Source organism: Pseudophryne corroboree, chromosome 3 (assembly GCF_028390025.1).
Source record: "Pseudophryne corroboree isolate aPseCor3 chromosome 3, aPseCor3.hap2, whole genome shotgun sequence".
In the NCBI taxonomy this organism is placed as follows: Eukaryota; Metazoa; Chordata; class Amphibia; order Anura; family Myobatrachidae; genus Pseudophryne; species Pseudophryne corroboree.
In genome coordinates, this window is record NC_086446.1 from 366308282 (window position 1) to 366333043 (window position 24762).

Here is a 24762-nt window from a genome sequence, read left to right on the forward strand (position 1 = left end):
CTGCAATTGCTGATAATGCTGATAATTAAGAGGGTAGGCAGATGGAGTATTATTATTATTATTATTATTATCCTTTATTTATATGGCGCCAGTGGCGTAACTAGAAATTTTTCTCCCCCAAGCCAAAAAATTCTCTGGCGCAACCCCATAATTGTCACAAGTAAAGTGGTGAATCTGTGCGCGCGAAGGCGAGCACCTCAAAAAGGGGCGTTGTCTTGTATACGTGGGCGTGGCTTTGCATAAAGGGGCGTGGCATTGCAGGAAAAGACTACCTTGTACCCCAGTTTTGCAACCTGCACGCCCAGACATTGGCCACCACAGGAAAAAAAATAATCCTGATTCATAACCCCTTACATTATTTGTCATTTTTCATCCGTATAGTAATGCCCAGTATACATTATGCCACATACTGCATTGGCCCCTAGACATTATTCCACACATAATAATGCCCATGACACAATATGCCACAAACCATAATGCCCCCGACACATTATAACAGGCATCGCAATGTCCGTTAAACATTATGGCACACACTGCAATGCCCCTGATACATTATAGCACATACCACAATGTCCGTAATACATTATGCCACACACTGCAATGACCCTGAGACATTATATCACAATGCCCGTGATATAGTGTACCACACACCGTAATGCCTGTGACACATACCGCAATGCCCGTTATACCCTATGCCATACACTACAATGCCCGTTATACATTTTGCCACACACTGCAATGCCCCTGAGACATTATACCACATACCACAATGCCCATGATATAGTATGCCACACACCGTAATGCCTGTGACACATACCGCAATGCCTGTTATACCCTATGCCACACACCGCAATGCCCGTTATACATTATGCCACATACTGCAATGCCCCTGAGACATTATACCACATACCACAATGCCCGTGAGATAGTATACCACACACCGTAATGCCTGTGACACATACCGCAATGCCTGTTATAACCTATGCCACACACCGCAATGCCCGTTATACATTATGCCACACACTGCAATACCCCTGAGACATTATACCACATACCACAATGCCCGTGATATAGTATGCCACACACCGTAATGCCTGTGACACATTATGACACACACCGCAATGTCCGTGATACATTATGCCACACACCGTAATGCCTGTGACACATTATGACACACACCGCAATGTCCGTGATACATTATGCCACACACCGCAATGCCCATTACACATTAAGTCCTACAGTAAGTTTTCTAATTACTTTTAAATTACCTGCTCGTTGCCAGAGGTTTCATGCTCTTGGTTCCATGCACGGTGCCAGGGGTTTCATGCTCAGGGTGTCGTGCTCATTGCCAGGGGTTTCATGCGGTAGGTGTTATGCTTGTTGCCAGTGGTATCATGTGCTGGGTTTCAAGCTTTTGCCAGGGGGTAAAATTCGTTGCCAGGGGTTTCATGCACTGGGTGTCATGTTCATTCCTAGGGGGTAATGCTTGTTGCCAGGGATTTCATGAGCTGGATGTTGTGCTTGTAACCAGTGGGTAATGCTTGTTGCTAGGGCTGTGCTCCCAGTGCCACATATGCCCCCAGTGCCAGATATTCCCCCACAGTGCCAGGTACACATAAGCCCCCAGTGCCCAGTACACATATACCCCCAGTGCCAAATATGCCCTCCCCCCCAGTGCCAGGTACACATGCACCCCCCAGTGCCATATATGCTCCCCCAGTGCCATATATGCTCCCCTCGTGCCAAATATGCCCCCACAGTGCAATTATGCCCCCCCAGTGCCAACTATGCCCCCACCCAGTGCCAGATACGCTCTCCCCCCAGTGCCAAATATGCCTCACCAAGTGCCAAATACGCTCTCCCCCCCAGTGCCAAATATGCCTCACCAAGTGCCAAATATACTCTCCCCCCCCCCCTCCAGTGCCAAATATGCCTCACCAAGAGGTGTCCCCTGGAACATGGCGAGCGCAATGTTCTCTGTAACCTGCGCATGCGCAGTAGGCTCTGGCTTTATGCCAAAGTCTACTAGCTGCCGGAGAGGAGGGGGCCCACAAAAGAGGCTGCATGCAGGTCCCCTCCTCTCTTAAAATGCCCCTGGTTCAAGACAATATAAGACAAGTACGGAAAACCAGGTGTTAGGTACCATCATAGGGAGTATTGAGTATAAGATAATGTAAGTAAGAGAAGGAAAGTAAGAGAAGGAGGGGATAAGGCCCTGCTCTGGCAAGCTTACAATCTAAAAGTTCTGCATCTGTCTCAGAATCAAGCCCTTCATGCTGACAAACCTCTCATCCCCTAAATTTCTCACAGTTGCCTCCTTCTGGTCAGCCTTGCTCACTTTTCCTGAATCCTCATCATAAATAATCCCCATATCTTCAAATTAATTCTTTCATAATAGTCACAAATCCGATCATTCTCAATCATTAACTTCCTCAATGAATTAATCTCTGAGCTGCATGATTCTAAACTCTTCACCATCTACAATTTCCCCATTATCCATTAACCCCAACAACATAACTAAACTAGAGATGATCGGGTTCGGTTGTCAGAGAACCGAACCAACCCGAACATAGAGGATTCGGGGCGATCCGAGCCACAGCTCGGATCTCCCTGCCTGCTCCGGATCCCCAAGCGAGCCAAAACCTAAGGATCCTGCTAGCGGATCCTAAGGTTTTGGCTCGGACGCCAGTCTCCATAATAGGCTACGGAAGACTGCTGATTGGCTGAGAGAGCCGTCTGTCACAGCTCTCAGCCAATCAGCGTGTCCCCTTAAGCTACAACGGGGCAAGATGGATGCCCCCACCGCACTAATATCGCCACTGCCGACACTGCCGACACCACCGCCTGCACTGCTGACACTGCCACACTTTTGGAACCCCTGCATTGCCCACACTGCCGACACTGCCAGCACCCCTGCACTGAGGACACCGCTGGCACTCCCCCATTGTCGACACTGCTGCACCCCTGTACTGAGGACACTGCCGGCACTCCTGCACTCAGGACGCCTCCAGCACTCCCGCATTGCAGACACTGCCGTCACCTGTGCACTGAGGAAACCACTGGCACTCCTGCACTGCCGACACAGCCAGCACCCCCGCACTGCCGACACCTCCACATAGACAAAAACAAAATGTGTAGGGGGTGGTCCAACGGGCGCAGAGCAGCTTAGATGTAACAGATTTCAGAGTAATTGTCACCACATTTAGAACAAGAAATAGAAACCAACAATTTGAAACACTGTCATACACAACAAGCGCTAAATGGAGGAGATATCACCATAACATTCCTTTTAGATTGAAGGTGAGGTTCTTTTCTCTGAGATATCTCCCCGACTCGGATCAATAAGATGTAGACTTGCCAGGTATAGATGTCATAAAAAAGACAAAAGAACAATGACGACCAATGTGTAGTAAATTTTACCAAGACTTATTATAGTTCATAACAATGCCTCTAGATGACTAAAGTAGATTCAAAGCGTACCCCACTCACACTTAGAATAGGGATATTAAGCGCATCAAGGTATCTTTGTGAGGTTAACCTCTTAACACCCGGTGTGACATAAAGGGATCTCAGTCAGACAGAAGAGTGGCTTGCAACAGATTCCTGGAGGAGACAGATGATGCGTACCCCAACACTCACACTCGATAGGCTGGTGAAAAGCATATAAAGGTATCTTTCTCTCCTTCAGGGAAAATGGTAATCCAACAATAGCTTACCGCAACTCGCAATTTGAAGTACTGTATAACTCCTATCAAGGTATCTTTCAATTTTCAGGTGGAGATTTCAACTTGTGATTATAATGAGGTCTCCGGACATGGATCATATAAAAAATAGCAAGAAAGCAACCAATGTGTAGTAGATATTGCTAGTGTTTGATGTAATAAACAAAGTATCTCTATCGGACTAAAGTGAATTAAAGGCGTACCCCACTCACGTATGAATGGATAATTTTAAATATATCAAGGTTTCTTTGTGATGGAACATATATAGGACTCAAGAATGGCTTCAATAGATAAAACAGCCAGTGCGTACCCCAACACTCACACTCAGGAGGCAGGTTGAAAACTCATAAAGGTATCTTTATCTCCTCAGAGTGGAAAAGGTAATACAATATGGCGTACCCGACTCACAATTTGATGTGTCGTGTATCTCCTATCAAGGTATCTTTAGACTTCAGGCAGAAGATGCAGCTTATGGGTTACACCATGTATTGTTCCATGTACCCCAAAATAAAAGAAATTACAATACTCATACCGGAGTAAATAAAAAAGGGGGTACAGATGTTTATTTAACAATACATGGAAAAAACAGAAGAAATAAATGCATGGAAAAGGCCATGCAAGGCAGTACACCAAATTATATAATAAAAAATGGCAAGGAGAGATGGTAGTCTCTTGCAAGAAACAAAAAAATAAAAAATATTTTAAAATATATAATAATAAAAATCCGGATAAAAATTGCTACTCACACTCCTGTTTGTCGACGCGTTTCAGCCCAAAGCTGAGCCTTTATCAAGTCATGCTGGAGTGTGTTTGTAGCTTGATATTTAAAGGGCAAAGCGCCAATGGACAATGAGCAGGAAATGATGTTATATTTAAAATTAATTATCTATTCTCTTTGCCATTTTTATATAACAAACATATCTTAATCTAGCCAGAAGGATCTACAATTCCTAGCTTAAAATATAATACCAATTTGAGAAAGAGAGAGGATAAAAGATTACAATTTATGTATCACGTATGCTGACTTCCGGCGGAAGTGACGCTCTGGCGCGGGGTTTGTGGGGAATGTAGTCTTTTTTTCCCCTGCACACATGGCCGTTGATTGCTCGGAGACCGGACCAGCAGAAAGCAGTGTGATGTTGATGGGAAATGTAGTTTTTTAGGCCCGTATTGACTGGCCGTCACCGGAAGTTGTAATCTTGTAGTATCCCCGCAGTATGTATGGGAAATAGAGTCCGCTGTACGTTCTTATTCGAACAATTTGCCGGAAGTCCCTCCTCCCTCTAATAATGTTCCGTAATGGAACAGAAAATGTTCAATTTCAAAGTACTTACTTAACATCATATGTCAGATGGATTCGATTCTAGGAAACAAAATTGTCATCAGAACACAGATATATCCACTCCTGACATTTCCAACACAGAGATATAATTCTTATTGCAAATAAAATAAATAGTGAAGACATTAATTTATATATTAATATAGAATACTCAAAATATAATCAGGTGGGAGAATATTCCCATAATATAAAGTGATGAAGTGAATAAAGTGCAGAAGTGTATAAAGTGCCCAAATTACCCGTAGTAGGGGCAATTAGATGAATAAATATATGGATAAATAGATATATTATACACTTGGGTAATTATTATATAAATACTTATGTGAAAGCGATATGATAAATAAAAAAGTGTGAACGACAGAAGAAAAACAACAAGTGATTTACACAAACCATTTCATTTCAAAATCGCTATTTAAGCCTGTGGGGTCCAATGTGTTGTAATTAAAAATAAGACTCATCTCTGTTTTTGCTAACAGGGTCGCAGTATTGTTATTGCGTTTATTCCCTTTTATATGTCTCAACCCATAGAAACCCGAGACTTCAGAAATACGGCATCCATGTTTTAACTTAAAATGGGCTGACAGGGAGTGTGTTTCAAGACCCTTTTTGATATTTCGGACATGTTCTCCCAGTCTAGTTTTTAGAGGCCGGGATGTTCGTCCTATATATGTAAGGTTACATTTGCAGCTAATTGCGTAAATGACATTGCTTGTATCGCAAGTGATGAAATCTCTTATTGCAAATGTTCTATCATTAATAGTCACTTTCTCGATTTTACTACACCCGCCGCTTTTAATACTTCGACAGCCCATACAGTTACCACATCTAAAGAAGCCCTTGGACACTATTCTTGATGTGTTAGGTTGGGTTTGTAAGGTGCTGGAGACTAGTTTTGATCTAAGGTTCGGAGCCCTCCGGTAAATATGGACCGGTCTATCTGGTACCAGTGGTCCAATGACCGGATCATTCTTAACAAGGTTCCAATGTTTCCTTATAATTTTTTCAATAGATCTATGTTGTGAGGTGTATTCTGTGACAAAAGCCAATTCATATTTTTTATCTCTGATTTTTTTTCCGGTTATTAATGGTAAGGAGGTCTTGTCGATCTACTTCATTGACCTCTTCCAAGACCCTATTGATATTCTCACTCTCATAACCACAGGCCTCAAACTTCTGTGTTAATGTAGCGGTCTGTTGTTGGAAGACAGCATTCTCGCTGCAATTCCTTTTTAATCATTTGAGTTGACCAACTGGGATGGAATTGAGCCAACTGGCGTGGTGGTGACTCTATTTCCCATAAATACTGCGGGGATACTACAAGATTACAACTTCCGGTGATGGCCAGTCAATACGGGCCTAAAAAAACTACATTTCCCATCAACATCACACTGCTTCCTGCTGGTCCGGTCTCCGAGCAATCAACGGCCATGTGTGCAGGGGAAAAAAAGACTACATTCCCCACAAACCCCGCGCCGGAGCGTCACTTCCGCCGGAAGTCAGCATACGTGATACATAAATTGTAATCTTTTATCCTCTCTCTTTCTCAAATTGGTATTATATTTTAAGCTAGGAGTTGTAGATCCTTCTGGCTAGATTAAGATATGTTTGTTATATAAAAATGGCAAAGAGAATAGATAATTAATTTTAAATATGACATCATTTCCAGCTCATTGTCCTTTGGCGCTTTGCCCTTTAAATATCAAGCTACAAACACACTCCAGCATGTCTTGATAAAGGCTCAGCTTTGGGCTGAAACGCGTCGACAAACAGGAGTGTGAGTAGCAATTTTTATCCGGATTTTTATTATTATATCTTTTAAAATATTTTTTTCTTTTTTTGTTTCTTGCAAGAGACTACCATCTCTCCTTGCCATTTTTTATTTTATCATTTGGTGTACTGCCTTGCATGGCCTTTTCCATGCATTTATTTCTTCTGTTTTTTCCATGTATTGTTAAATAAACATCTGTACCCCCTTTTTTATTTACTCCGGTATGAGTATTGTAATTTCTTTTATTTTGGGGTACACGGAACAATACATGGTGTAACCCATAAGCTGCATCTTCTACCTGAAGTTTAAAGATACCTTGATAGGAGACACACGACACATCAAATTGTGAGTCGGGTACGCCATATTGTATTACCTTTTCCACTCTGAGGAGATAAAGATACCTTTATGAGTTTTCAACCTGCCTCCTGAGTGTGAGTGTTGGGGTACGCGCTGGCTGTTTTATCTATTGAAGCCGTTCTTGAGTCCTATATATGTTCCATCACAAAGAAACCTTGATATATTTAAAATTCTTCATTCATACGTGAGTGGGGTACGCCTTTAATTCACTTTAGTCCGATAGAGATACTTTGTTTATTACATCAAACACTAGCAATATCTACTACACATTGGTTGCTTTCTTGCTATTTTTTATATGATCCAGGTCCGGAGACCTCATTAGAATCACAAGTTGAAATCTCCACCTGAAAATTGAAAGATACCTTGATAGGAGTTATACAGTACTTCAAATTGTGAGTTGCGGTAAGCTATTGTTGGATTACCATTTTCCCTGAAGGAGAGAAAGATACCTTTATATGATTATCACCAGCCTATCGAGTGTGCGCTTAATATCCCTATTCTAAGTGTGAGTGGGGTACGCTTTGAATCTACTTTAGTCACCTAGAGGCATTGTTATGAACTATAATAAGTCTTGGTAAAATTTACTACACATTGGTCGTCATTGTTCTTTTGTCTTTTTTATGACATCTATACCTGGCGAGTCTACATCTTATTGATCCGAGTTGGGGAGATATCTCAGAGAAAAGAACCTCACCTTCAATCTAAAAGGAATGTTATGGTGATATCTCCTCCATTTAGCGCTTGTGGTGTATGACAGTGTTTCAAATTGTTGGTTTCTTCCTCCACATAGAGGACACAGCCCACACTGCCGACTCCTCTGTACAGAGGACACCAGTAGCACCCCCACACTGTGGACAATGCTGACACCCCCCCCCCCCCCCACATAGGACACCACTCACTGGCATCCCCGCACTGCCGACACAGCCAGAACACCCGCACATAGGACACCACTGGGACACTTGCACTGCCGACACTGCCAGCACCTCTGCAGTGAGGACACCATCAGTACCCCTGCACTGAGGACACCATTGTGACACCGGCACTGCAGACTGCTGGCACCGCTGCAGTGAGGACACCGTCAGTACCCATGCACTGAGGACACAGCCGGCACCCTTGCATTGCTGACAATACCTGAACTCTTCCCCGCTGCCAACAGTGCCAACATACCCACACTGAGGACACCACCGGCACCCTCACACTGCCGACACTGCTGGTACCTCTGCATTAAGGACACCCCTGCTCTGTGCACAGCCCCACACTGAGGACAACGTCAACACTCCCAGCCACACTAAGGGGGTCATTCCGAGTTGATCGCTCACTAACAGTTTTTAGCAGCCGTGCAAACGCATTGTCGCCGCCCACTGGGGAGTGTATTTTCACATTGCAGAAGTGCGAACGCTTGTACAGCAGATCGCCTGCAAAATCTTTTTGTGCAAAACAAGACCAGCCCTGTAGTTACTCTTCGTGTGCGTTGATTCTAACGATAGAGGGATGGCTTTTGACGTCACCCACCCACCCAGCGAACGCCCAGCCACGCCTGCATTTTTTCTGCCACGCCTGCGTTTTTTTAAGCACTCCCTGAAAACGGTCAGTTTACACCCAGAAACGCCCACTTCAAGTCAATCTTCCTGCGTTCGACCGTGCGACTGGAATGTTCGTTACACTCTGTTGAAACCCACGATGCTCATTGTACCCGTATGATGCGCCTGCGCATTGCGGTGCATGCGCAGAAATGCCAATTTTTAGCCTGATCGCTGCGCTGCGAACGGTAGCTAGTGATCAACTCAGAATAACCCCCTAAGTGCACTATTGTTGTATCTGACCTGCACTGTATCTCATACTGTATCTGAAGCGCACTGTATCTGACCTTGCACAATAGCCAACCCACACTGTATGCTAACTGCACTGTATCCGACCCACACTGTAAACTGGAATGTATCCAAACAACACTTTATTCCCCACTGAATCCGACGCACACTGTGTCCAACCTGCACTGTAACCTACACTGTATCCAACCCGCACTCCAACCTGCACTGTATCCGATCCGAACTTTAACCTGCACTTTATCCGGCCTGCACTGTAACCTGCACTATATCCAACCCGCACTCTGACCCACACTGTATTCAACCCACACTGTATCTGACCCGCACTGTATGCTACCTGCACTATACTATATACAACCTGCAATGAATTCCTACACTCTATCCGACCTGCCCTGTATCCACCTGCACTGTATCTGACCCACACTGTAACCTGCATTGTATCTGGTATCCGGTCTATAGGTCGACCACTATTGCTCGACAGTAACTAGGTCGACAGGGTTTCTAGGTCAACAGGATCTCTAGGTCGACATGTTCTAGGTCGACAGGTCAAAATGTCGACATGAGTTTTTCACAAATTTTTTTTTTTGCATTTTTTTATACTTAGCAATCCACATGGAATACGATTGGGAATAGTAACCTGTGCTGAGCGCAGTGGTAGCGGAGCGAGGCACGTTGCTCGAAGCATGGCAAGCGAAGCGAGCCATGCGAGGGGACATGGTGCACTAATTGGGGTTGCTGGTCACTGTACAGAGAAAATTACAAAAAAAACAAAACCTCATATCGACCTTTTGACCTGTCAACATAGAACATGTTGACCTAGAAACCCTGTCGACCAATAGTGGTCGACCTAGACACTGTCGACCTAAGTGTGGTCGACCCTCCTTGACACACCCATTGTATCTGACCCACTCTGTATCCAACCTGCTCTGTAATCCGCACTGTGCCTGACCTGCACTGTATCCGACCAGCGCTGTATTTGACCAGCACTGTAACCTGGTCAATATTTAACTGTGTGTCCCAAAGTATTCCACACTGTACTACACAGATATGGAATGCTGTTTTTCTGTGATTGGGGAGATTTTGGGTAGCTTCTCGACAAAATGGCTGATTGATTGGGGCTTTACATGGGCACAGGGTGCCAGTCAGCAGTGACCCAGGGCCCCCAGGAGGGAGGTACAGACTGGGCACTGAGAATAGGCATGTGCTGGGTGCATGTGCACTGTGTAGGGGGCATCAATGTCTGCTGTTGCTATATTACACATGGCTTGAAATGAGTGGAAAATAATGTTATTGAAGTTAATAATACTGTAGGAACAAAAACAGGCCATAGTTCTGTAATTTTAGCTGTTTTTATTATTTTTCTAATATAAATACAGATCCAAAACCAAAACCAGCAAGGGCAGTTTTGGCAAAACCAATCCAGATCCAAAACACTAAGGAGATACGGATCCAAAACCCAAGATTTGGCCCGGTGCACACCCCTAAATTAAAATCCTCATTATCATGAACTCCCCCATCATTCCTATCATCAATAATTATTATTATAATTATTAGCACCTTCAACTAATAACACTGCTTTCAATTTTATTGACATCTCTATAACCATTAATGCCCTCACTCCATCATTAACTCCCACGTCAGCAATTAACTCCTTTATTACCTACCTCAAACTCAATGATATTGTAAATTAACTTGACCAAGACTACTAACTCCCTCACCCTCGTAATGATCATTCTATAATCATACATAACCACCTCAATTTCAACATTAACTTCCTCCTATTATATTAATTCTTCCCTCCATCCCCTACTCATCACAAATCAGTGCCCCTCTGTGAGAGGGAGAGTAATGTGCATTGTAGCAATCATTTTTATGATTCCCAACTTGAACATGAGACAAGTATGAAGAATTAATGTTTTGCAAAAAAAAATAATGACACCACGGGTGTAATGACAGTGCAGATTGTAGAGGTCATGCCTCCTATCCAGATTTAGCAATCTCCCCTGTTGGGAGGTATATATTATCTGCATGATTTATGAACCATAAAATGTATTGTTCAGAACATAGGGGGTAATTCCAAGTTGATCGCAGCAGGATTTTTGTTAGCAATTGGGAAAAACCATGTGCACTGCAGGGGGGCAGATATAACATGTGCAGAGAGAGTTAGATTTGGGTGGGTTGTTTTCAATCTGCAATCTAATTTGCAGTGTAAAAATAAAGCAGCCAGTATTTACCCTGCACAGAAATAAAATAACCCAACCAAATCTAACTCTCTCTGCAAATGTTATATCTGCCTCCCCTGCAGTGCACATGGTTTTGCCCAATTGCTATCAAAAATCCTGCTGCGATCAACTTGGAATTACCCCCATAACTGGATAATGAACTAATTATTGACTCACCTAAAGTGACATTTACCTGAGATAACAAACCACTTGTGTTCCCAGGGGTTATAAACAAAACATATACAGTCATTCGGTAAGTTCTGAAGACAGGTGTGAGTATCCGTAAGGAACAAGAAGTATTAAGCAGGAATATTATCTAATTAGTCATTCATGGGGGTTTAAATGGCATTTATGTATGGTTTGAATAAAAATTGCCTTATAGGCAAATTGGACTTTGATTACTTATATAGGAGATGATCTCCTCGAGAAAAAGGCTACTTGCAAAATAAGTGTGGAGAGCCTGACCAGAGCTCCTTTCTGTGCAGTAAAGCACACCCCTGTACTAGAATATGCTCATCTAGACTTGTAATAAACAGGATGACTAATAATACCACAATCTCTCCTAGACACCAATATCCTGCAATTACTGATTATAATTGCTAGAGATGTGCGGCGGGCACTTTTCGTGTTTTGAGTTTTGGTTTTGGATCTGGATCCCCGCTCGTGTTTTGGATCTGAATTTGTTTTGCCAAAACCACCCTTTCGGGTTTTGGTTTTGGATTTGGATGATTTTTTAAATGAACATAAAAACAGCCAAAATCACAGAATTTGGGGGTAATTTTGATCCTATGGTATTATTAACTTCAATAACATTCATTTCCACTCATTTCCAGTCTATTCTGAATACCTCACACCTCACAATATTGTTTTTAGGGCAAAAGGTTGCACTGAGGTCGCTGGATGACTAAGCAAAGCGACCCAAGTGGGCGGCACAAACACCTGGCCCATCTAGGAGTGGCACTGCAGTGGCAGACAGGATGGCAGTTTTAAGAACGAGGCCCCAAACAGCACATCATGCAAAGAAAGAAATAAGAGGTGCAAGATGGAATTGTCCTTGGGCCCTCCCACCCACCCTTATGTTGTATCAACAGTACATGCACACTTTAACAAACCAATCATTTCAGCGCCAAATTATTGGTTTGTTTGGGCCCCCACAAAAAAAAGAAGCAATTAATCCCCCCACCAAAAAAGAAGCAATTAATCCCCCCACCAAAAAAGAAGCAATTCATCTCTCCTTGCACAAACTGGCTCACAGAGGCAAGATGTCGTCCTCATCCTCGTCCTCCAATTCCTCATCCCTTTCAGTGTGTACATCCTCCTCCTCCCCACAGAGCATTAATTCATCCCCACTGGAATCCACCATCACAGGTCCCTTTGTACTTTCTGGAGGCAATTGCTGGTAAATGTCTTCCAGGAGAAATTTAGAATTCATTTTTATGAACATCATCTTCTCCACATTTTCTGGAAGAAACTTCCTACGCCGATCACTGACAAGGTTACCAGCTACACTAAACACTCTTTCGGAGTACACACTGGAGGTGGGGGGCAACTTAGGAAAAATAAAGCCAGTTTGTGCAAGGGCCTCCAAATTGCCTCTTTATCCTGCCAGTATACATATGGACTGTCTGACATGCCTACTTGCATTCTGTCACCCATATAATCCTCCACCTTTCTTTCAATGGTGACAGCATCATATGCAGTGACAGTAGACATGTCAGTAATCACTGGCAGGTCCATCAGTCCGTACCAGATGTCAACACTTGCTCCTGACTGCCCTGCATCACCGCCAGTGGGTGGACTCATAAATTTTATAATTTTCCTCGCAGCCCCAGTTGCGGGAGAAAATGAAGGAGGAGCTGTTGCCGTGTCACGTTCCGCTTGAGTTGACAATTTTCTCACCAGCAGGTCTTTGCACCACTGCAGACTGTCTGTCGGAAAGAGAGATACAACGTAGGCTTTAAACCTGACATCGAGCATGGTGGCCAAAATGTAGCGCTCTAATTTCAACAGATTGACCACCCTTGAATCCTAGCAAAGCGAATGAAGGGCTCCATCCACAAGTCCCACATACTTAGTGGAATCGCTCCATCTTAGCTCCTCCGTCAATTTCTCCAATTACGTCTGCAAAATCCTGATGAGGGGAATAACCTGACTTAAGCTGCCAGTGTCTGAACTGACTTCACGTGTGGCAAGTTCGAAGGGTTGGAGAACCTTGCACAACACGGAAATCATTCTCCACTGCGCTTGAGTAAGGTGCATTCCACCACCTTTGCCTATATCGTAGGTGGATGTATAGGCTTGAATGGCCTTTTGCTGCTCCTCCATTCTCTGAAGCATATAGAGTGTTGACTTCCACTTCATTACCACCTCTTGCTTCAGGTGATGGCAGGCAGGTTCAGGAGTGTTTGCTGGTGCTCTAGTCTTCGGCATGCACTGGCTGAATGTCGAAAGTGGCCTGCAATTTTTCGGGCCACCGACAGCATCTCCTGCACGCCCCTGTAATTTTTTTAAAAATTCTGCACCACCAAATTGTGTATGCAAAAATTTGGGATATGCTGGAATTTGCCCAGATGTTATGCACGCACAATATTGTTGGCGTTGTCCGATATCACAAATCCCCAGGAGAGTCTAAGTGGGGTAAGCCAATGTGTGATGATGTCCCTCAGTTTCCGTAAGAGGTTGTCAGCAGTGTGCCTCTTACGGAAACTGGTGATACACAGCGTAGCCTGCCTAGGAACGAGCTGACGTTTGTGAGATGCAGCTACTGGTGCTACAGCTGTTGTTGCTGCGGAAGGAAATACATCTACCCAGTGGGCTGTCACAGTCATGTAGTCCTTAGTTTGCCCTGCTCCAATTGTCCACATGTCCGTGGATAAGTGGACACTGGGTACAACCGCATTTTTCAGGACACTGAGGACATTTTTCTTAATGTCCCTGTACAGTCCGGGAATCGCTTTCCTAGTGAACTTGAATCTAGATGGGATGTGGTACCGGGGACACACTACCTCCATCAATTGTATAAATCCCACTGCACTAATGGCGGATACCAGACGCACGTCTAACACCAACATAGCTGTCAAAGCCTCAGTTATCCGCTTTGCAACAGGATGACTGCTGTCATATTTCATCTTCCTCGCAAAGGACTGTTGGACAGTCAGTTGCTTAGTTGAAGTAGTACAAGTGGTCTTCCAACTTCCCCTCTGGGATGACGATTGACTCCCAGCAGCAGCATCAGCTGTATGCGTACCACGCAAGGATCTTCCGGAGGAATCCGGGTTAGGAGAGGACTCATCAGTCATGCCAGTGACATGGCCTGCAGGACTACGGACGTTCCTTACTGAGAAGGAAATTGACGTTGAGGGGATTAGTGGTGTGGCTTGCAGAAGCTTGGATACAAGAGGAAGAAGGGATTTAGGTGTCAGTGGACTGCTTACACTCTTACCCAGAGTTTCTGAACTTGACAATGACTTCTGATGAATGAGCTGCAGGTGACGTATAAGGGAGGATGTTCCTAGGTGGTTAACGTCCTAACCCCTACTTATTACGGATTGACAAAGGCAACACACTGCTTTACACCTATTGTCCGGAGTTGCGGAGAAATAATTCCAGACCAAAGAGGCGGCTTTTTTGGTATTTTGCCCAAGCATGACAATGGGCTTATTCATCCCACAGACAACAACTGTCTCCCCCGGTGCCAGATTTAAACAAACCACATCACCATCAGAATCCTCATCAACTTCCTCCTCACGCCAGAAACACCCATATCCTCATCCTGGTGTACTTCAACAGTGACATCTTCAATTTGAATATCAGAAACTGGACTGTGAGTGCTCCTTACAGCACTTGCAGAAGCTGTGCAAATGGAGGAAAGAGCCACCTCTTCCCATCCAGTGTCGGGAAGGTCAGGCTTCGCAACGGCCGACACACTTGGACTCTCCTTGGGGATTTGTGATACCATCTTAGAATGCACAGTTCTTTGCTGTGCTTTTGCCAGCTTAATTCTTTTAATTTTTCTAGTGGGAGAGGAGGGCTTCCATCGTCATGTGAAGCTGAACCACTAGTCATGAACATAGGCCAGGGCCTTAGCTATTCCTTGCCACTCCGTGTTGTAAATGGCATATTGGCAACTTTACGTTTCTCTTCAGATGAATTAAATAAATTTTTTGGGGTCATTTTACTGAACTTTGGCTTTTTTGGATTTTATATGCCCTCTACTATGACATTGGGCATCGGCCTTGGCAGAAGACGTTGATGGCGTTTCATCATCTATGTCATGACTAGTGGCAGCAGCTTCAGCACTAGGAGGAAGTGGTTCTTGATCTTTCCCTATTTTATCCACCAAATTTTTGTTCTCCATTATTTTTCAGAAGTTATATAACAATATGCGGCACAGGAGAGCATACCCCTACACCACACTGGGCAAACCCTGTAAAAATTGATTGGATTAAATATTAATAACCCCTTTATTTGGAGTAAATAATATTCAGCACAGGACAGTACCACTGGACTTATACAGCAGTACCGCTGAACTTATATGGCAGTACCCCTGGACTTATACGGCAGCACCACTAGACTGTACTTATAAGGCAGTACCCCTGGACTTATACGGCAGTACCCCTGGACTTATACGGTAGCATCACTGGACAGGACTTATACAGCAGCACCACTGGACTGGACTTATAAGGCAGTACCACTGGACTTTTACGGCAGTACCCTTGGACTTTTACAACAGTACCACTGGACTTTTACAACAGTACCACTGGACTTATACAGCAGTACCGCTAGACTTTTATATGGCACCACTGGACTTATGGCAGCACAGGACACCACCACTGGAGTGATTGGACTGATGCAGCACAAGACAGCACCACTGGACTGGACTTATGTGGCAGCACCACTTGACTGGACTTACATGGCAGTACCCCTGGACTTACATGGCAGCACCACTGGACTTATACAGCAGTACCCCATGACTTATATGGCAGTACCCCTGGATTTATACGGCAGTACCCCTGGACTTTTACGGCAGCACCACTGGATTTATATGGCAGCACCACTGGACTGGACTTATACTGCAGCACCCCTAGACTTATACTGTAGCACCACTGGACTGGACTTTTACGGCAGCACCACTGGACTGGACTTATACGGCAGTACCACTGGACTTATACGGCAGTACCGCTGGACTTTTACGGCAGTACCCCTGGACTTTTACGGCAGCACCACTGGACTTATGGCAGCACAGGACACCGCAACTGGAGTGACTGGACTGATGCAGCACAAGAAAGCACCACTGGACTTATACGGCAGCACCACTCGACTGGACTTATATGGCAGTACCCCTGGACTTACACTGCAGCACCACTGGACTTATACGGCAGCACCACTGGACTGGACTTATACAGCAGTACCCCTGGACTTATACAGCAGTACCCCTGGACTTATACAGCAGTACCCCTGGACTTATATGGCAATACCGCTGGACTTATACACTAGTACCCCTGGACTTATACGGCTGTACCCCTGGACTTATATGGCAGCATCACTGGACTGGACTTATATGGCAGCATCACTGGACTGGACTTATATGGCAGCACCACTGGACTGGACTTATACGGCAGCACCACTGGACTTATGGCTGCACAGGACACCACCACTGGATTGATGCAGCACAAGATAGCACCACTGGACTGGACTTATACAGCAGCACTGGACTTATGGCAGCACAGGACACCACCACTGTGACTGGACTGATGCAGCACAAGACACCACCAATGGACTGATGCAGCACAAGACAGCACCACTGGAATGATACAATAGAGCAGGTCACCACCCCACACTCCACACCACTTTCCCACACAGACATTGAGGAGACATGTCCTCTCGCTACACTCTCTCCAGGACTGGAGTGAAAATGGTGGCGATGCACGGCTCCTTATATGGTATTTAAATCCCACGAGAATACAACAGTGGGATGATAACATTTTGCCTCGTTCTAGTTTCCGAGTCTGGTGGGAAAAACCTGAGACTCTGATTCGGAGTCAGAGCGTCAAGTTCGGGGGGGGGGGGGGGGGGTTCGGTTCTCAGGGAACCGAACTCACTCATCTCTACTTATGATAAAGTAAACAACTTATACTTACTTTATGTCCATTTGTGAGTGATTTATGATTCTATATGTTTATGGTTTTTCAGTGTTGCAATACATGCATACTTAATGAATTTTAGAACCAAAAACCGAAATTTTGATTATGATGAAAATATTTCAGGTACATTTTTTATTTTGACTGGTTATACTGTGTTATACTATTAATGTGCAATACGATAAGACTAGTGTGAATAATGAAAATTCTTTGATACAATTAACTATTATATTTGTAGCATCACTAAGTTACCTCTACTGTCTAATAAATCATCCTGTCAGTACCCACTACCTGAGTAAAACCTCTCATCAGCTGTTCAATGCCCTAAAGGAAAACAGAAGTCAAAAGGTAGAAAAGCTGCAGTTCTCTTTTCTTACATTCCTATAGGTTAGCTGTTGGTACACTTCTCTTACTGTTCACTGTCAATCTGACACATGGGGGTAAATATAATAGCCTGTAACATGCCGGGATCAGTGAGTTACCGGCTAGTCTTGACAATGTTTTACGGGGACAGTCATTTAAACTGCAAAAGTTTCAGAAGTCCATAGAAAACAGCATTGTCAACATGCTTACTGTCGACATTTGCAATGCTGATACTGTATCGGGGTTGACATTGTGAATATCAACATTTGACATGCACATATTGACATTCAGAATGTCAACATTCTGAGTATTGACTTTTTGTACCACACAAATTGAAGGCATGGTGCCCAAACCAGTATCTTACCTAAGTTCCCATTGGTTAACCTGACTCTGAGCAGGATGAACAGAAAACATTTGTCACTTCCTGGAAAGGAGTGAGCATTTTTGAAATCACTGAAAATGTCAGTCTACAGCCAGGGGTGTAGCCAGAACTAGCAATATGCTGAAGGGGCCCGTGCCACAGTGTTTCTTCAGAGACATCTCTCTATGCAGCAGTTCTTCATTTTATGCCCCATAGTAGTGCCCTAATTAATGTTATTGTCCACAGTAGTGAACTAGTTCATTTTATATTCTATAGTAGTGTTCTACTTCACATTATACCACACAGTGCCCTCAGTTTATATTATGTTATACTGTAGTGCCCCCAGTTCCCAATATGCCACATAATAGTGTTGTCAATTTGCATGATGCCACAGAGTGCCCCCAGATCACATTTTCACACTTAGTAATCAGTACATATTATGCTACATTGTTGTGCCATCAGTTTTTAGAATACTACATTGCTGTGCCACCAGTTTATAGAATGCTACATTGTAGTTCCAGTTGTTCATATCATGGGGACTCATTACAGTGTCCCCAGTTCATATCATGCCACATTACAGTCCACCAGTTCTGATTATGCCACATTATAGTGCCCTAGTACATTGTAACATTCACAACACACACAATCCATACCAGTATAATATCCTCTACACACACAACTAACTAAAAATGGAATGTCACCCTATTAGCAAGGCGTATCCTACTTAGAATTCTAGTAGGAAATTATATACTATTGACCTCTGATATTATTTCACTTTATTTGTCAATTACAATGCTTCAAGTTCTCCTCTTTATTACCAGCTTTTGAACCTTACATGGCAGTGCCACTGCAGGGCCTTCAGGGCTGATAAGACTGCAGTTTACAGGGGACAGGGGAGGAGAGGGTGCAAAGATCTGAGGCGGTTCCTTCATAATATATAACATTCCACAATTTCAATATACTGTCCCTTTCTGGAACAGTCCTAATGTTGGAGCTCAATCCTTGCTTCCTAGCTCACTTTACAAAGTCTGTAATCAAAGAATCTACTCCCCAACTCTGGGCATACTGATTAGCTGAATTATGCCTGTAAGGGTGAAATGGAAGAGCAGAAAATGGATCATACGAGTGTAGGCCATTACTAAAAGACAGAGGCCTCTACCTATAAGAGCACTGATGAGTCTCCCTTTGTAGGCCAGACAGTGGACCTGACCCAATTACTATAGGCAATTCAAGGGACAGCCTAGGCCCCCTAAGCATCTGGACCCCATAGCAATAGCACCTCCTGCACCAATAGCTATGCCCATGTGTACCATAAATCTGATTTAATATTGGTTTATTTATAAACAGGTACAACTTCATTGCATTAAAGATAGTGGTGATTTCTGCAAGACATTTAATTTATGTGCCACAAATTTACAAAATAATTTTTTATAGGTATCTCGGAATACAGATATGTAGGAATGACAGGGCATATAATTTAAAATGCCCAATAAACTAGTGCTCAGAACATTTACACTCTTTTGTCTAGTGTAAATACTTACTGTGGAAATAAGACATACTGTAGTGGGGTCTATTCATTATCAAGGGGGACCAGGTGGGTAGCAGTGGTAGATACAAAACCACAGAAGCAATTCAACATTGCTCTGTGGTGGATACATCTGATCCCTATCATCTCCACTTTTATATCTGACTCCGTTGTAATAGTTTGCATGCGTGAATTGGGTTCACGCATACGTGACTTCACGTGGAGAAATCCAAAAGTTCCTTTTGCAACCCGGGGCCCCTTCCCATGGGGAAGGTGCAATGTTTGGGAATCAATGCAGTTTTCCCTTAGAATGTTCAATATCTATACTCTGACATATTATAATCCCCCCTTGCCTATGTAAAATATACACTAGCACCATACAAAGCATAACTTAACTTGTCTGTAAACCTAATTTCTCAATGTATAATTATGCAACATTTCATCAAACACACAGATGCTTAGTTAAAAAACAAAATATAAATTAACTATTTGGTGGGGAAAAAAATAGCTGACACATTACTGACCTTTATAGGCTAGGTAGATACTATGGGGTAAATTTACGAAGATGGGAGTTTTATTTAAGATGGAATGTTCCCCATAGCAACCAATCAGATTCCAGGTATTATCTTCTAGAAGGTGCTAGATAAATGAGAAGTATTATCTGATTGGTTGCTATGGGCAACACACCATCTTAAATAGAACTCCCATTTTAGTAAATTTACCCCTATGACTCCTTGGAGGTAGAGGTGTAGCTAGGTGCCATGGTGCCTGGAGCAGGGGTATGTTTCAGTGCCCCCTCCCCTGTACTGAATTGGGTACAGGTTACATTTGAACAGGAAAAATATTTAACAATCCTAAATTGGTGACAGGGCTAGTTTTAGACCTTGTGGATCTCAGGGCAAAAGTTTCCTTTGGGCATCCCATGTATAAAACAGGGACAGTGCACGCCGAAGGCATGCAACAAAATATAGTGGCGTGGCTTCATGGGCAAGGACCGTGGCCACAGAATAGCACCAATTCAGATTACACTGCACAGTAGTGTCTGTTATTCACATTACTCCATACAATAGTGTCTGTTATTCACATTACGCCACACAGTAGTGTCTGTTATTCACATTACACCACACAGTAGTGTCTGTTATTCACATTACGCCAAACAGTAGTGTCCGTTATTCACATTATGCCACACAGTAGAGCATCTTACACACAGTACGCCACACAGTAGAGCCATTATAAACGTTAGACAACACAGTAGAACTGCTTATACATGTTATGCCACAGTAGAGCTGCCTATACACATTACGCCACAGTAGAGCCAATTATATATGTTAACACCACAGCAGAGCTGTTTATATATGTAACACCACAGTAAAGCTGCTTATATACGTTATGCCACAGTAGAGCCGCTTATACACATTACTCTGCACGTTTTAATGCAGAGAGAGAGGTGCTGCAGCAGCAGCTGGGGCACAGAGAGGTGCTACAGCATCAATGTAGAGAGAGGTGCTGTAGCAGCTGGGGTAGAGAGGGGTGGTGCAGCAGTCAAGGCAGAAAGAGGTGCTGCAACAGGCGGAACAGAGAGAGGTGCTGCAGCAGTCGAGGCAGAAAGAGGTGCTAGAGCAGGGACAGGTGGTATCACGCCCTCAAACTTTTCCGGAGCTCGTGCTCCACCGGAGCCACCCTCGCTACACCCCTGCTTGGAGGATTTTATTGTCCATGCAGGACTGATTATTTTTGTTGTTTTTGGATTTGTCAACAGATTATCTCAATGCTGCATCTACAATTGCATCTACAAGGAAAGTCTTAAACAGGCAAGGAAAACAATTATCTGCCTGGACAATATAGTTCTGTGACTGTGATGTGCCTCTGTAAATAAAATAAATAAAGCTGTTTAGCTGTAACTTAGGAAAAATACAGTTTATATTTTATCAGCATTCTCCTAATATGCACAGCCACATACATAATACCTGCAATTGTTTTATTGCTGGCACACAATGCTACATTCCAAGTCATACTTACTGTAAGACATGTATTTTAGCAAATGCATGTGACATAAATTATATTATGGGGAAAAAGAATAATTTCACAATGATACGAAAAGGGCTTCAAGAATAATGTGAAGACATTATAAACATGCTGTAAGGAGACGGATTCTGAAACTGCCAAGATCTTGGTGAGATTGCACTCGAATGTAGAGCGGCAACATTTTGTAAGGCAAAATCAATCTGGTTTTGCTTTGCTAAACATTTCCACTTTAAATTTGACTGCTATCTCTCCAAGATCTTGGCAGTTTCAGAATCCCTCTCCCTATTACATTTGGTCTTTATACATTTGATCAGAGTACTAAGTCAGTGGGAGAGAGAAATGATACATTGCTACACATTACCATTATCCTTTCTGTCTTGATCTCTTTCCTTAACTGCTCCACCTCCATCTTTAGAAGGTCTTTCTCTGTCATGTCCTGAGCCATTCCACAGTTCTATGTACTGTATGCCACACCGAAAACGAGCCTCAGATAGGTCACAGAAGAATAGTGATGTTGAAAAAACCAAACTCTGTGGTTCGGTACTCTGAGAGATGTTTGTGTAGTAAAGTTCACAACAGGACAAAATCTTTACAGCTGTGTGATGTTCTTCAGGAGTATATGATTGGTGTATGGAGGACTCAGGGATTGTGATCAGAAGATGACATGAAGGATGTTACTGTTTACCTGGCTCTGGATCATCTAGCATGGTTCAGGGATGCCTTTATGTGTGTGACAGAATGGGGGATGCTGATCCTGCCCTTTCTCATCTCCTCTCATGTCTGATCCTGCATTTTAGAAGACCACAGATGGAAGATTCCCCTTTAATCCTAATCTGATAAAGGGCTTAGTGTGTAACTTGTTTCTAGCTCGGTACAGGCTATACATGTGTACTAGAGAATGAAAACGAGTTTCTAACACAAAGAGAAAGGTGTTTAATACACACATTTGAATTGTATGTTTAGGTCTGTTGTCAGTATGCATGATAAGCAAATGAGGCAACTACATGTATATTTAGGTATTTTTATTTTGTACCAGTCTTTATACAGGCTAAAACCAATTCCAACTAATGAAAATAAGTAAACATTTATCTTTGCCTTTAGTAGCAATCACTAAGAACAGTATTGAAACCACTTAGTTCTATGGGCAGATCATTGATTAGAATGAACAACATTGTATTAAAAAAACATTATTACTAGGTCATGCAGTAAATGCTTCCTCATGTGAGGAATTTAGGATTCATTTCTGTTTAAGCAATATTCATGTCTGAGCCTTTATTGTCCTTATTCTCCAAATAATGACCATAGAGGAGCAGGAGATGAAGTAGGTGGAGCTAGTCCAGCAAGTAGCCAATCAGAACATACAAATTGCTTTAGAACGCCTATGATGTTAATTGAAAAGATGTATGGATTAAAGATCAAACCTTTCAACTTCTTTAATGTTAAACCAAAATTGTGTCTATTTTGTGCAATAGACTTATTATAAAGGAGTATTCAACAGTCTACCCTTCAGCTGCTATTAGGGTATTCTAAAACTGTGGTAGGGCATGCTGGGATGTATAGCTCCACAGCAGCTGGAGGGCCGCATGTTGAATACCCCTGACAATTTCATATGAGTGTAGTTCTGCTAGCTTCATTTTATCCTATTTAGATTGTTATTGGTTTGACTGAAATCACTGAGCTACGTTTTGGAAGTAATGCAAAAAAAAAAAGCAAGCAACTGTGTACCTGGGCAACAGCATGTTTTATGTAGGTGGTGCAGATGTAAATTGCAGTGTAAAAATAAAGCTGTCTAACATTTGTGGGCTACATGCAAAAGCAGTCACAGGAAAAATAGAAATGTTTTTGCTCCCCTTGCATGGCAAAATGGTTTGTCCCAGAAAAAGTTACTAGCTTTTTTTGTTTTAATTCTAGATCAGAATTAGGTCCAGAGACCTCACTCATTCAGCTAAATGAAAAGAATAAATAATTTCAAAGCATTAAGAGGCCTATTTATTAACATTATTTTTAATAAAATAATGTGAAAAGGGGTGTTTTGACACCCTTTTCTCATTATTTTAGTATCACTCCAATGTATTAAAGGGCATTTGGAGCAGTTTTCATAAAAAAAAACTGCTCCAAACCCTTTAATTTTTTTTTTTTTTTTTTTTTGTAACCCACATTGCATTCCCCATACTTATAATGGGAAATGCGATGTGGCTGAATTTACTAAAAAAAATAAATGTAAAAAAACACCACAGTGTGCCCTGTGATAATTTCGCCAGCTGAGGCTGGAAAAATCATGGGGCAGCACTGTGATATGCAGCCTTGCCCAGCTTTCTCTGCCCCTGGTAGAGGAAGCTGTGCGGGGACCGGGCTCCGGTGATCAGCTATGTGTGTCCAATGGACACAGAGGCCGATCACGGTTTAAAAAAAAAAGTAAAAAAAAAACCCCCAAAACATACTTACCAGTCCAGGAAACCGGTGATCGGTGCTCCTGTGTGGGCTGCCGGGTGTCGGGTCCTCTATGTGTTGCGCTGTGACCCCCAGTGCAGTAAAATGGCAGCTCACTTTACAGCACCGGGGGTCACAGAAGCGCACAGGATCCGGCACCTGGCAGCCCAGCAGGAGCAGCGATGACCGGCTTTCTGGACTGGTAAGCATATTTACCGTGAGGAGGGGGGGTCGCGGTGCGCGGGGTGTAGTCACAACGGGGGGTGTCAACCCGGCAGCAGCGGCAATGTCGGTGCATGTGCAGCAGGACATTGGGGTATTTTTCCTGAAAAATACCCCAGTGATGCTGTAGAGTGTCATCGCAGGGACAGAGCTTGCTCACTAGCTCTGTCCCTGCATGCAATAATTGATGTAATCAATTATCGCAGTATGGATTCGGGCGATTTTATGACACCTGATAAAGCTGATTATCTTTACAGGAATGAAAGCAATACCTTAAACACACCGTCAATACACTTTAAACCTTTAGCCGCTGCGGCCGCTATACTTAGTTCACACTCTACGCACCTTTTACCCTATTAGCGTACAGAGTCCCGTACAGTGTACGGACTTTGCGTACACACGCCGCGCTGACGGTACAAATTACTCACAGCGCGTACACACCCAGAGATACACTTTAAACCTTCT

The 24762-nt window shown here is 43.3% G+C and overlaps 1 protein-coding gene across 1 annotated transcript in view; it reads right to left on the minus strand.

Moving 5' to 3' along the window:
* GNGT2 (G protein subunit gamma transducin 2) overlaps positions 1 to 22238 on the minus strand; it is a 50778-nt gene extending 28540 nt beyond the window's left edge. The window contains exon 1 of the mRNA XM_063963552.1: positions 22007 to 22238. Within this exon, the coding sequence (XP_063819622.1) occupies positions 22007 to 22090 (84 nt within the window). The 5' untranslated portion in view covers positions 22091 to 22238. The remainder of the gene's footprint in view (positions 1 to 22006) is intronic.
* Between the last annotated feature and the right edge of the window lie 2524 nt (positions 22239 to 24762).